Here is a 14374-nt window from a genome sequence, read left to right as displayed (position 1 = left end):
GAAGCATAAGAGGGTTCTCACACAGCTTCCACCCTCTCCGTTCGATGACGTTCTACATCACACCTGCGGTAAATCAGGACGTTCTACGTCCGCTGCTTATGAACGTGGGTGGCGCTGATGAACACCCTCAAGGTTAGGTTACTTGTAAACATAAATACCCCCGAAAGCAGAAGGCTTGACAGCCGTCGCCGTAGCTCAGAGGTAGAGCACCGGACGCGTAATTCGGAGGTCGTGGGTTCGTATCCCACCGGCGGCATGTGGTTGTTTTTTCTTCTGCTTTTCTAATCAATTAGCTTTAAGCGATGGCATATTAAGTAATATTCTAAATTGATCAACACCACAAAATAAATGAATTAATTAAAAAAAATCCCCTGTGCCCCTTGGTTTCTGTGGCTGTTGGCTTCTGTCACTTCTGCATAAGATCACTCACACGCCAGTTTTCCGTAATGAGAACTGAGCGATGTAAAGTTGGAGACGGAAGATTCTTGAAGCTAATTACTTTTACAGGCCGCTGCAGTGGGCGCACCGTCAGGAGTGGCTTCGAAGCCGCTTGGGCGTTCAGATCCAAGGTTCATCAACTCATAATAACGCTTTCTTTCTTGTTTTGTTACTGCTGTATTTGAAGTCAGTTTTGCGACGGCCGCGAATTTTATCTTTCAAATGATCTTCAGAACCGAAGCCCATGCCACGTCGGCTGCAGATTAAAAAAATATAGTAATGGTGCATTACTGGCGTCCTGACAGAGTGGTCATTTTAGTGGCGCTTTAAGGTGGAAACCGAAGGAGAGTGGTAGCTTGGAAAGCAAAGGCACATAACTGGCCCCCTGAAACATTGGACACCTCAGTCGTGATTTAAGCTACGTGGCGGTCCGTCCCCTTGGGGCAGTGGAAACTTTCAAATGACCTTTATAACCAAAGCCTTGCCATATTGGCTACCGATATAAAAAAGAAAGGAAAGGTGCATCACTGGCCCCTTGGGGCAGTGGGCAGCTTACTCGCGGATTAGGCTACGAAACAGATGAAGACTGGGAGCTTCTAAAGCAAAAGAATGGTGCATAACTGGACCCCTGGGACAATGGACACCTTTGTCCCGCTTTAAGCTACGTAGCGTAGCGGTAGTGACAAATGTGCGCTGCATGCGTTGGCATTACACATCGTTGTGGCAGAAACGCTGCAATGAAGCCGTAGGCCATCGGCGTACATTGTGTTCATTGGCGGTGACAACACATTGTACTGCGGTCATTTCAAGGCGGAAGCCTTTAATGCGTCATCATTGTATGCAGGAGTGTTCGACAGAAATGTCACGCTTTTCAATTGGTCGAAATGGTCGTGACGTCACAGTGTGCGCATTTCAAACGGGGCTAATTGTACTTCGGCTAGTAACCGTGCAACCAATTAAAGGGATGATATACTGGTGCTCCAAGTAAGTGCGCCTGAATTTAGTTAATTAGTTAATTAACACACTAGCCTAATTAACCTTTCTAGTCAGACCATATAAATAAGTAAAACCAAGTAGGAAATTGGTCGAGTTGAGGAATCGAACCAGGGACTTCGGAGTGCGTGCCGAGCTCACTAACCACTCCGACATGCCAGCTCGATAATTTGAAATGAGCAAAGGCACGTCCAGTGAATACGGTTTCTTCGTTCGCTCCCATCTTTCTCCCTTCCATTACGGCGAGGTTCAGATGTCGATAGAGACATGCGAGACAGATTTCGTTTCCACAAAAACCAATTTACCGACGAGCGAGGCGCACAGCCCACCGGGTAAATTGATAAATTGGTTTTTGAGGAAAGGAAATAGCGCAGTATCTGTCTCTCATATCTCGGCGGACACCTGACCCGAGCCGTAAGAGAAGTTAGGAAGGTAGGAGTGAAAGAAGAAAGAGGGAAAGGGGTGTCGTAGTGGAGGTCTCTGGTAAAATTTCGACCACCTGGCGATCTTTAACGTGCACTGACATCGCACAGCACACGGGCGCCTCTGGCTTTTCGCCTCCATCGAAACGCGGCCGCCGCGGTCGGGTTCGAACCCGGGTACTCCCGCTCGATAGACGAGCGCCTTACCACTGAGCCACCCCCAGCGGTCAAGTGCTTTCGTCACTTCATCTCACCCCGCTGCTCTGGGCGCATGCGCTGGGTTTCATTAGAGACGGAGGCGCGCGTCGTCTGCTTACTACGTGCCCCGGCCAGCGGAGCCCTCAAGCGGTTTGCGATGCTCTGCAAGTTAGGCTTAGCTTAGTTTATTAAGTTTATTATTACCCTTTAATGCCTCATAATGTCCTTAGCAGCCGCGTCGGCAGCCGTGTCGGGAGATGTGTCGGGAGATGTGCTCGCGTTTCGGCGTCAGTACTTAAAAAAAACTGTGTCGAGGCTGAGAATCCAACCAGGGCCTTAGGCATTTGAAGTCATTAACTACTCATTTGGAATTTGAACTAGTAATTAAGCACTCATGACTAGTTAGTCATTATTGGTTAATGACTAACTAGTGATGCCTAACAAGTCATGACTGGTAGTTATTAGTTAGTCATTAATCACCCATGACTATTTAGTCATGATTGGTTAGTCATCACTAGTTATTCATTAACCATTATGACTAGTCATGACTGGTGAGTCATTAGGCATGGTTAGTCATGACAAATCATGACCAATGACTTATTAGTCATGACCGGTTATTCATTAAGCAGTCATGACTAGCTAGTCATTAAACAGACATGACTAGTTCGTCATTAAGCAATGTTGACTAATTGGTCATCAACTAATTAGTTATGACTAGCTAGTCATAAACCAGTCATCGTTTAACTAATCATGACTAGTTTGTCATTAACCAATCATAACTAATTAGTCAATAACCGATCATGACTAGTATGTCATGCGTCACGACTAATAAGTTTTCACCCAATTAGTCATGAGTGGTTAGTCATGACTAGTCATGACTGGTTAGTCATTACTCATGGTTTGTCAGGACTGGCGAGTCATTAAACAGTCATGACTGGTTAGTCATTAACCAGTCATAACGAGTTATGACTGCTGAATGACTAGTTAGTCATGACTAGTCATGACTGGTTTGTCATGACTAGCTAGTCATTAACAAGACATGACTAGTTCGTCATGAACCAATCATAGCCAGTTATTCATCGAATAATAAGTCACGACCGCCGCCGCGGTGGCTCAGTGGCTATGGTGCTCGGCTGCTGACCCAAAAGACGCGGGTTCGATCCCGGCCGCGGCGGCTAGAATTTATTTGGAGGAGAAATTCTAGAGGCCCGTGTACTGTGCGATGTCAGTGCACGTTAAAGAACCCCAGGTGGTCGAAATTTCCGGAGCCCTCCACTACAGCGTCTCTCATAGCCTTAGTCGCTTTGGGACGTTAAACCCCATAAACCAAACCAATAAGTCACGACTATCTAGTCATTCACCAGTCATAAGTAGTCATCAGTGGCTAATGACTAACCAGTCATGACTTACCATAAGTAATGACTAACCTGTCATGACTAGTCATGACTAACCACTCGTAACTTATTGGGTCACAGCTAATTAGTCATGACTCATGACATACTACTTATGATTGGTTATTGACTAAGAGGTCATGATGAGTTAATGACAATCTACTCATGACTGGTTAAACGATGACTGGTTAATGACTAACTAGTCATGACTACCCAGCCACAACAAACCAGTCATGACTAGTCATGAGTAAACAGTCATTAACTAGTCATAACTAGTCATGACTGGTTAATGAATAACCAGTCATGACTGCATAATTAATAACCGGTCATGACTAATCAGTCATTGGTCATAATTTGTCATGACTAACCATGCCTAATGATTCACCTGTAATGACTATTCATTAATGGTTAATGAATAACTGGTCATGACTAACCAATCATGCCTAAATTGTCATGGCTGATTAATGACTAACTAATGACTATCCAGTCATGACTGGTAAGTCATCACTAGTTAGTCATTAACCAATCATGGCTAACTAGTCATGAGTGTTTAATGACTAGTTCAAATGCCAAATGAGTAGTTAATAATTCCATATGCCAAAGGCCCTGGTTGGATTCTCAGCGTCGACACAGTTTTTTTTTAGGTAGTGACGCCGAAACGCGGACACATCTCCCTACACATCTCCCGACCTGGCTGCTAACGACATTATGAGGCATTAAACACTAATAATAAACTTAATAACCTAAGCTAAGCCTAACTTGCAGAGCATCGCAAACCGCTTTAGGGCCGCGGTGGCCGCGGCACGTAGTACGCAGACGAAGCGCGCCTCCGTCCCTAATAGAAACCCAGCGCATGCGCACAGAGCAGTGGAGGTGAGATGAAGTGACGAAAGCACATGACCACCGTGGGTGGCTCAGTGGTAAGGCGCTCGTCTATCGAGCGGGAGTACCCGGGTTCGAACCCGACCGCTGCGGCCGCGTATCGATGAAGGCGAAACGCAAGAGGCGCCCGTGTGCTGTGCGATGTCAGTGAACGTTAAAGATCCTAGGTGGTCGAAATTATTCAATGGCCTTCCACTACGGCACCCCTTTCTCGCTTTCTCCTTTCACTTCTACTTTCCTCCCTTTTCTTACGGCGCGGTCCAGGTGTCCACCGAGATATGTGAGACAGATACTGCGCCATTTCCTTTCCTCAAAAACCAATTTACCAATTTACGTCTCCCGCCAGGGTGTTTCGCGAGGACGCCGCCTGGGGATAAGTGCATGCGCATTCATGTCTTGCAACAGGCGGATTGACTGATATTGTTGCGCTTTTTAGCAAGTTCCAGTTTGTTTTAGCGAAACTGGGAACTCTAAATAAACACTTCTGCATAAGATCACTCACACTGCAGTTTTCCGTAATGAGAACTGAGCGATGTAAAGTTGGAGACGGAAGATTCTTGAAGCTAATTACTTTTACAGGGTGCTGCAGTGGGCGCACCTTCAGGAGTGGCTTCGAAGCCGCTTGGGCGTTCAGATGCAAGCTTCATCAACTGTTAATAACGCTTTCTTTCTTGTTGCGCGAACGCCTCTTATCATGGGGCCTTGTGCCCAACGCCCAGTGCGCGCAATGTGGAGCGCGAGAGACAGCGCGACACACTTTCTTTGAGTGCCGTGTTGCCCGGATAATGTGGTGGCAGGTATATCGGATGTTTTCAGTTCGTGCCGGGCCAGGCATCCGGCAACCACGGGATTATTTTGGCAAACTAGTGTTTATGTCCGCTATGTTTGTTTTGTGGCGTCGCCGCTGTCTGGCCGAAGCCCGGCGTCAACCGGCGACGGCTATGTACCCCGCGTTGCAGAGCCTGCGTCTCCTCGTCTGGCAATACCTGTCTGAAAGGCTTGCAGCGGATGGGGAGGCGCGGTTTCTGCGACGGTGGCACACACGCTTCTTTGTCGTGCACGAAGGTCGGCTGGTTATGCCGGCGCTGCGGTATTAGCCGGGCCGACCCCCCCCCCCCCTCCCCCTCTCTTTACCGACTATGCTGGTTTGTTCGAGGATGGTGGTGTATGATTTTGAAAGGGCCAATCACCCTGAGAAAGATCCTTGCCCCCCCCCCCCGTGCGTCGTTGCTACGGGAGGCTGATTCTTCTTTGTCCAGTGTTCGTTCTATGCACTATAGGCTGTAATTTGTGATATGTACGGTGTGTTAAAATAAGGTTATGGTGTTTCTGGGTGGCCACCCACTTTGTATACATTTGTTTTGCCCTCAGTCATGAGTGTGTTTCCAATGTTTTAAGCATGAAATGCTTTTAGCCCCCGTTGTCGGCAGTGTGGTGACGTCACGCCGAGACCGAGAGCCATCATCCGGGCACTGAAATCCACTCATCCGGGCACTGAAATCCACTCATCCGGGCACTGAAATCGAGTCATCCGGGCACTGAAATGGAGTCATCCGGGCACTGAAATGGAGTCATCCGGGCACTGAAATCGAGTCATCCGGGCACTGAAATCGAGTCATCCGGGCACTGAAATCGAGTCATCCGGGCACTGAATTCCAGTCATCCGGGCTCTGAAACGAGAACATCCGGGCACCGTACGAGACTTAACGAGATTTAACGAGACTCTCTAAGCCCTCCTACGCGACCGGCATGCAAGCAACGGTTGGTCTCCAAACGAGTCACAAAAAATAACTGCTGCCAGTGCCTTCTCAATGTTTATCAAGATATCACTCGCGCTGTGCGTTTGATAATGCACGGAATTATAATTTCCGATTTCTAATAACGCCTGCAAAAAGCACATAAATGCCACGTACACTTCGTTGTCGTACGTGATCTCTTAGGGGCTTCGCGCATCGAAGCAAAGCTGCGCAGGTGCACAGGGGCCCGGGGGAGAAGCGCTGCTTTCAAAGGGCAAGGCATCGCGCCGAACGGGTGGTGGCGTTCCTCCCTTGCTTTACGGTGCGGTTCGGGTGTCCACCGAGATGGCAGAGAATTACTGCGCCATTTCCTTTCCTCAAAAAACCAAATGGCAAGGCATCGCGCTGAACGGGTGGTGGCGTTCCTCCCTTCCTGTACGGTGCGGTTCGGGTGTCCACCGAGATGACATTAGGCCCGTAAACATTTCATGCTTACTCTACTCTCGGTTACGGGAGAGGCAGAGATTTTGTTTGTTTGCACTGTTGAATAAACTTCCCTTATATTCTTTCTTGTTTTGTTACTGCTGTATTTGAAGCCAGTTTTGCGACGGCCGCGAATTTTATCTTTCAAATGATCTTCAGAACCGAAACCCATGCCACGTTGGCTGCAGATTAAAAATATATAGTAATGGTGCATTACTGGCGCCCTGAAAGAGTGGTCATTTTAGCAGCGCTTTAAGCTGGAAACCGAAGGAGAGTGGTAGCTTGGAAAGCAAAGGCACATAACTGGCCCCCTGAAACATTGGACACCTCAGTCGTGCTTTAAGCTACGTGGCGGTCCGTCCCCTTGCGGCAGTGGAAACTTTCAAATGACCTTTATAACCAAAGCCTTGCCACATTGGCTACCGATAAAAAAAGAAAGGAAAGGTGCATAACTGGCCCCTTGGGGCAGTGGGCAGCTTACCCGCGGGTTCGGCTACGAAACAGATGAAGAGTGGGAGCTTCTAAAGCAAACGAATGGTGCATAACTGGACCCCTGGGACAGTGGACACCTTTGTCGCGCTTTAAGCTACGTAGCGTTGCGGTAGTCATAAATGTGGCCTGTATGCGTTGGCATTGAAAACGTTGTGGCAGAAACGCTGCAACGAAGCCGTAGGCCATCGCCGTATATTGTGTTCATTGGCGGTGACAACGCTTTGGACTGCGATCATTTCAAGGCGGAAGCCTTTAATGCTTCATCATTGAAAGCAGGACTTGTCGACAGAAATGTCACGTTTTTCAATTGGTCGAAATGGTCGTGACGTCACAGTGCGCGAATTTCAAACGGGGCTAATTGTACTTCGGCTAGTAACCATGCAACCTATTAATGGGATGATATACTGATGCTCCAAGTAAGTGCGACTGAGTTTAGTTAATTATTTAATTAAACAACTAGCCTAAATAACCTTTCTAGTCAGACCAGATAAATAAATAAAACCGAGTAGGAAATTGGTCGATTTGAGGAATCGAACCAGGGTCCTCGGTGTGCGAGACGAGCACGCTAACCACTCCACCATGCCAGCTCGATGGTTTGAATTGAACAAAGGCGCGTCCAGTGAATACGGTTTCTTCGTTCGCTCCCATCTTGCTCCCTTCCATTACGGCGAGCTTCAGGTGTCGATCGAGACATGCGAGACAGATTTCGTTTCCTCAAAAACCAATTTACCGACGAGCGAGGCGCACAGCCCACCGGGTAATTTGATAAGTTGGTTTTTGAGGAAAGGAAATGGCGCAGTATCTGTCTCTCATATCTCGGCGGACACCTGACCCGAGCCGTAAGAGAAGTTAGGAAGGTAGGAGTGAAAGAAGAAAGAGTGAAAGAGGTGTCGTAGTGGAGGTCTCCGGAATAATTTCGACCACCTGGCGATCTTTAACGTGCACTCACATCGCACAGCACACGGGCGCTTCTGGCTTTCGCCTCCATCGAAACGCGGCCGCCGCGGTCGGGTTCGAACCCGGGTACTCCGGCTCGGTAGACGAGCGCCTTACCACTGAGCCACCCGCAGCACCCAGGTACGTACTTGGGTACCCAGGTACCCAAGTACGCGTGGCACCCAGGCTAGCTCCGGCTGCGGCTGGCGGGCGTTCGAGAAGAGCGCGTATTCAAGGCCTCCGTGAGCAGCACGGGCTCTTTTTTCGTTGTTGGCATTGAACTTCTTGCCACGTTTGCCGCTGACAGCGGCTTCGAAAAATCAGCACGGTGATAAGGCGCAAGATTTCCTTTTCCGCTCTGGCTCGGACAAGAAAGGACGGTAGCTTATCGGCTTGCGATTTATTATTTTTCACCGGTATCTCCACTGGTGCGCTCCTGTCGATTCTGTTAACAGAACGAACAAGACTGCTGCAATACTGTACTGTACATATAAACTCTGAATGCGCGTTGGAATGGCAGGGCAACTTAAACCGCAATACTCGTTGACCCAGAAGGTGTAGATGGTAGTCACCTGTGTAAAAACGAATGGCAAAGCTCGCCTCGCCTCAAGACTACGCCTCCGAGAATCCCGGCTGCCCGGTTCCGTCACATAGGATGTTCACTAAAATGCACAACTGTTCCGGCCCACATTGCCTGTGCTTCATTCAAGGAAGGCAAATAAAGTTATCCTGAGTGAAGAATTCTAGGTAAATGTTCTCGACTACGTTCGTGCATACCCCGAAGCCAGCATCCGTCAAATCAACGAGGCCGCTGGACCCTCCTGCTATTCAGTCTGGAGAGTGCTCAAGAAGCATAGTTTTCATCCTTACCACATATCGCTGCATCACGACCTCAGTGAAGACGACTATAAAATGTGGTATGAATTCATCAAATGGGCGTGATATGTGACGAAGACACGGACCTTTTAGAAAAGTTGTTTGGACAGACGACGCCCACTTTTGCCATAATGGGGAGGTCATTGTGCACAACGCCCACTACTGGTCTGATAGAACCAGCGCTGGCTCCAAAAATCCGAGTGTGTGATAAAAACTCCAGAACGTTGAATTTTTGCTGGCATACGAAATGAAGAGAACACGTCGAGGTGCACCCGCTTTTTCGGCAGACGTGACGAAGAAGAAGTACAAATAGTTGTTCTTTACCATAGCGGATACCTATATGTAATATATTTTCTGGAAGATTAAGAAATTCTCCTTGAGATGATCGCAAAATCTCAAAATCGAATATTTAAACAGAACAAACCCTAACCCGTCCTTAGACCTTTTGCAGATGCGGTGCGGTGGTCTTGGCCGCGGTAACATGACATCGCTTTGGAATTCACGGTGCAGGTTCTCGGCGAAGACAAGAAAAAAAAAGAGTAGACATGTTCCACTCGAAGGACGGATTAACGGCGTTAGAGAGAAAAAGCCTATGACCATCACCTTTCCTGAGTCATAAAAATAGAGCCATCCCATGGGCAGTAGAAGAGAACGACGACGTCCAGCGCTGAACGAAGGCCTCACGAGGCACCAAGGCAGCAGCACCCCGCGCTTTTATTACGAGCACCCTGCGTCCACGAGGCCAGACGCACCACTGAAGATTGGAAGTGTAGGTCGCCACTCGGGCGTCGGCAGCAACGTGAGCGCTGTGCCTCTTGTGCGTTGTCGAGCATGGCGTCATCACCGTCGGGCTGTGCTGTGTCCTCTGCCGCCACAGTCGGCAGGCCTAGGGACGACGACACAAAGAAGTCCATGAGTGAGGTTTATGCTGAGATACTGAGGCTTTGCAACCTTTGCACGAGCTCTAGTGAGAGCGACAACAGCAGCAGTACCAACAGCAGTAGCACTAGCAGCAGTAGTGATTCCAGCAGCGACACCAGTGTCAAAGATGACGACAGCGCTTTGGTGACTATCCACGTCGTCGGTGATGTTGCGCCCACGGCGCGCCCCAGCATCCAGGGGGCCCAGAACGCGGCTCCGCCACAGCCGCCGTGCTCGCAGGCCGACGAAGGCACGGACGACGACGTGGACGCTGATCACGAGAAGCAAGATGCCTCTGTGGGCGGCATGAGCAGCGTACCGCTCGGACCTGCGGTGAGGGTTCCGCAAGTTACACTCGTCAACGAGGCCCAGTTTTTGCCAACGATGGAGCTTCGGATCAGCCCACAGGGAAGGCTGATGAAGCCAGCTCCGACCGTCCGCTTCAGTAACCTGCAGGACGAGTTGCAGTACGTGGTCTGGATCAGTTTCATCGAAGACTCTGGCGTATGCGGTGGCGAGTACATGCACCCGGAATCGCCCCGACCAGGCACTTCCTGGAACGGTAAACGATTGTCGTTCTCCAAGCTCAAGCTTTTCGCCTCTGACGGCATCTCCAAGACACCCATCACCCTCATGTTCAACAAAAAGTACTACCTTCAGATCAACTTCGCCAATGTGGACAACTGCGGCCACATCCTGAAGCGCACAGTCCTTCGCCAAGCCCTCGCCAGCACTTGGTTTGTGGCTGTAAACCACACCAAAGCCTTAACGTCGTCCACCAAGAGGTCGAGAAAAGCGCACGCACCAGCGAACAAGCGGCGCAAGCCTACGTGACAGCTTTGCCTGGTCCGAGCATCATGAAGCTTATTTCTCAATAAAAAAAGATGCCCTAGGCCATTTGTGTGACTTGTCTGTGCAATAAAAAAGGGGGCCGCAATGCCCTTGACCGCACAAGGCGGAAATTGGCCCCTAGCGGATATATTTTCCATCAAGGGAGGAAAGCACAGCATTTTTCACCCCTTTTAAAAGAAAAAATTATATTCAATAATTTTTAACACGTGGTTAGTCTACTGCAGGCAGAGCATTTGTTAGCCTGCAACTTTTTTTTATAGCTGACTCAGTTTATTAAGTTCGTATACATACACCTTTAAGTTTTTTTTTCCTACACATTTATTTTAATGCATGTGTAGAATTGCGGCAAACGTTGCTTTTCTTTTTTAAAACTCTTCGCATTCCTGAAAGTCGTGGCGAAGGAAATTATTCTCCGCTACAAGAGGGCGCTACTTAAGCCAAAGTCGAACCAATAGTGATTGCTACCCAGCATAAGCAAAGTTATAAACCAGCATTGCACTGCTTCGGGATTGTCGCCTCCCCCCCCCGCCCCAAGATCCCCCCCCCCCACCATAAATAGGCATATCTGGGTAAAGGTCTGAACCCAGGAGCCAGCTCTCATGCCTGAAATCGCCCATTTCTTTTTTTTTGGGGGGGGGGGGGCGGTTGTGGAAGGGGGTTGGGTGAGAACTGCATGCCAAGCTGCGGACTAGCCTGGCACAAGCAGCCGGTATTTCATTTCCCAAGAAAATTTAGCAGAACGCCGCACTAGGTGGCACATGCTAGAACAACTTTCCCGCAGAGGTTTTTTTCACAGCACTAAGAAAGGCCAGTTCCTTAAAGTGAAAAACGTCGGCCTCATCTCCGTCATATTTTGTACTGGAAAATTCACCTAAAAATAAAGCCATCATTTCACTAACCATCGTTTCTGAGCGTGTCGACCGCATGTCCCGTACCATCACTGACTTCAGAAGAGATACATTCACTAGTCAGCATTCTTCGAGCCACCAACGACAGCTACCAATTGTACACCACGGCTCTTTTATATGGGTTATAGTTGTCACTGCTGCTGAGAAAACTTCGGACGAGATTTTTTTTAACCTGTTTTTTTTTTATTCTGGACATGTTAAGTCAGTGTGTATGCAGCACAGAAGACCAGAGTTACGTTCATCATATAGATTCGGTTGTGGATATTTTTACGGTTATGTCTAACAAAAAAACAGCCGGAAGTAGGAGGGAACGATGAGATCATGGAGAGGTGCAGGAGAGCCCTCCTTCAGAAGTGCAGGCAAAACAAACGGCCTGTCCTGGTCATCTCTTTCAACGAAGGTGTTTGAAACTTTGTTACTCAGCTCAACCATGTACAGCCCCCGTCAAAAATGTACGGGCCACCGCGCACGGTCGCAGAGGGGCTGCAGGCCGGAGTGGTGGCGTTCCCGCCTCCCAAGCGCGCTTGGTGCGAGGGTACAGAGGGTGAGGATTAAAGGCTCCCTTGCTCTCAGGCGGCCGAAGGAGAGAGAGTCGCGCTGGCTGTAAGTGCGGCGTTATTATTATAAAAGCCATTATTAATTTTTCATTTCATTTAGCTTGACGTCAGCGCGACGGCAACCTCAGACGAAAGTAGAGCAAACGGCGAGTCACAGAAGTCACAAGCTAGTGGATCCCCGCGACAATGACATTCTGCGCCACTCGCCGCGCGCATCAGCTCACCAGTGGGTGCATATCGCAGCCAACCGGGGGGGTGCAGTCGCCAATGATCGAATGGTACTGTCGCTTCCCACGAACGCTTGAAAGCCACGGCTACGTCACCGAACAGTGACCGATTGCAGAAGATTGGCCTGTCCGATGACGGACAACAGATAATAAATCATTGTACAATATGGCCTATGGCCTCTGGTGTTTTTTTTTGATGTTGTCATCCATTATCGAATTAGTTAATCATATTTCATTAATATTTAATTATTATGCATGAATAATTAGCTCACTGAGAAGATTAGTTAAAAGGGTAAATAAATAATTTGGATATTGTGATGAATTAGTTGAAATAATTATTTCCTTAACAAACTAATCGATAATTTAACAGAACGTGTGAATTAATTAATTTCTTATTTAATAAATAAATAAATTGCCACATTACATTAAGTTAAATCACTAAAATTGTTAATTAACTAGGTGATTAAAATTAATGACCGAATTAATTAGGGAAATTAGTGAAATATTCCTTACATTCTTCAGCAATATAACCTAACGGCTGATTTAATTAATGAATCAGTTAATTATCTAAATTAATAAATACTTATTAGTACTTTGGTGTGCTTACTAGACTCAACGGGACCCACGTCTTCGGATGCGGTAGAACCGAGTTAGAGGTAAACACGACTTTGAAGCGGCAGAGGCATAAATAACGAACACTCAGCAGCTTAGTCGGCAGCAGTAAGAGAAATGATTTCGCATTACTACACCTAAGCCGACTTGAGTGCACCCTTGCAATTTTTGTTCAAGGAACAGGGAGAGAAGCTTGCCACCGCGCTTCTCTCCTCCAATAGTCGCCTCCACCATGGATGCCATTTAGAATACAAGGTACCATCAGCAGAGGCAGTCTTTGTACTCGCGCTAAGCGGAGTTCCAGTTTGGCGGCAACACTCTTATTGGAACGCATTGACGCCGAATATGCTCGTCATCCCTACTTGAATTTTACCTGAAGTTTGTTTCCTTTGAAACAGAAATGTACTTGCAGAGAAGAGGCATTTGCATCGGTTCGTGTGTTGCCCCTGCGTTGTTTAATATATATTTTATTATAGCGCCCAGCGACGCTATAAAGCGCAGGCGCTGAGATCGGCGTTCCCGCGATAGAAGAAAATAAGGATGGACAGCGCGTGCTCGGAGCGCACGCCTGGCACGGGCTGTTCGGAACTAGAAGCCTGCCACGCTGGTCGTCTTGCTCTGGTGCTCCGCTGCGACACCGCAAAATCCTCAACAGTGGTGACCCGGCGAGCCGTGCCTTCTATCCCAGCGGCGTCCTAGCATGGCGTACTGGCAGGACCCAAGTTTCGACCCGCCGCTCCCAGCGTTCCGGCCTGCAGGCGTCGGCGGGTGGCTCGCCCAACTGGAGGCTGCGATGTACCTGAACAGTATTACCATCCAGCCGTTTAAACAAGCAGTCCTTTGCAGCATCCTCCCGCCCGACCTCCTGCGTCGGCTCACCTACTCTGCCTTCGGCTGCCGGCCATACGATGAGCTACGTGCGGCCGTCTTGGCTGACTTCGGCACCTACTATGTTCCGCCGCCGCTCTACGACGCAGCGGACCCGTTTCCGCCGCCGCCAGCCTCTGGCCCTGCACCGGCCTCGCTCGCGCCCACGCAGCCTTCGTCAGAACGCGGCCCGCCTCAGCAGGCCGTCGCCGCCTCGCCGCCACTCCTGCACAGCGTTTCCAGCCCGGCCGTCCCTCTCGACGCCACACCAGGTGGGATCCGCACGAGCTTCGCCTCGCGTCCTGCTCCCACTACTATCCTACCCGCGTCTCTGGCCCTGCCTCCTTGCGCTTCAGTGGCATTCTCGCCAGCGCCTCCTGCAGCCAAGGACGACTCTGCGGCAGCAGCCGTGCCGAGGCTTCCGGCATCTCCATCTACCTCGTCACTACCGCCAACAGCTCTGCAGGTCTCTGCTGTGAGGTTGAGGCCGCCGCACGCTAATGCTAAAGAGCCCTCGACAACGACCAAGCCTGCTTGTCAGACTCCCAGCCCCTCAGAAGGTCCGCAGAGCACTAATTGTCAT

At 49.2% G+C, this 14374-nt stretch overlaps 1 protein-coding gene across 1 annotated transcript; it reads left to right on the top strand.

Moving 5' to 3' along the window:
- The first annotated feature begins 9678 nt into the window (after positions 1–9678).
- On the top strand, positions 9679–10602 carry LOC149326131 (uncharacterized). Its single transcript, XM_089564484.1, has one exon. The coding sequence runs from the start codon at positions 9679–9681 to the stop codon at positions 10600–10602; it is 924 nt and encodes a 307-aa protein (XP_089420610.1).
- The last annotated feature ends 3772 nt before the right edge of the window (positions 10603–14374 follow it).

Source organism: Amblyomma mixtum, chromosome 10 (assembly GCF_055824585.1).
Source record: "Amblyomma mixtum isolate Tamu chromosome 10, ASM5582458v1, whole genome shotgun sequence".
In the NCBI taxonomy this organism is placed as follows: domain Eukaryota; kingdom Metazoa; phylum Arthropoda; class Arachnida; order Ixodida; family Ixodidae; genus Amblyomma; species Amblyomma mixtum.
This window is presented reverse-complemented; position numbering and strand designations above follow the sequence as displayed.

Coding starts and splice junctions, on each gene's coding strand:
- LOC149326131 (XM_089564484.1), top strand. CDS start 9,679: ATGGCGTCATCACCGTCGGGCTGTGCTGTGTCCTCTGCCGCCACAGTC.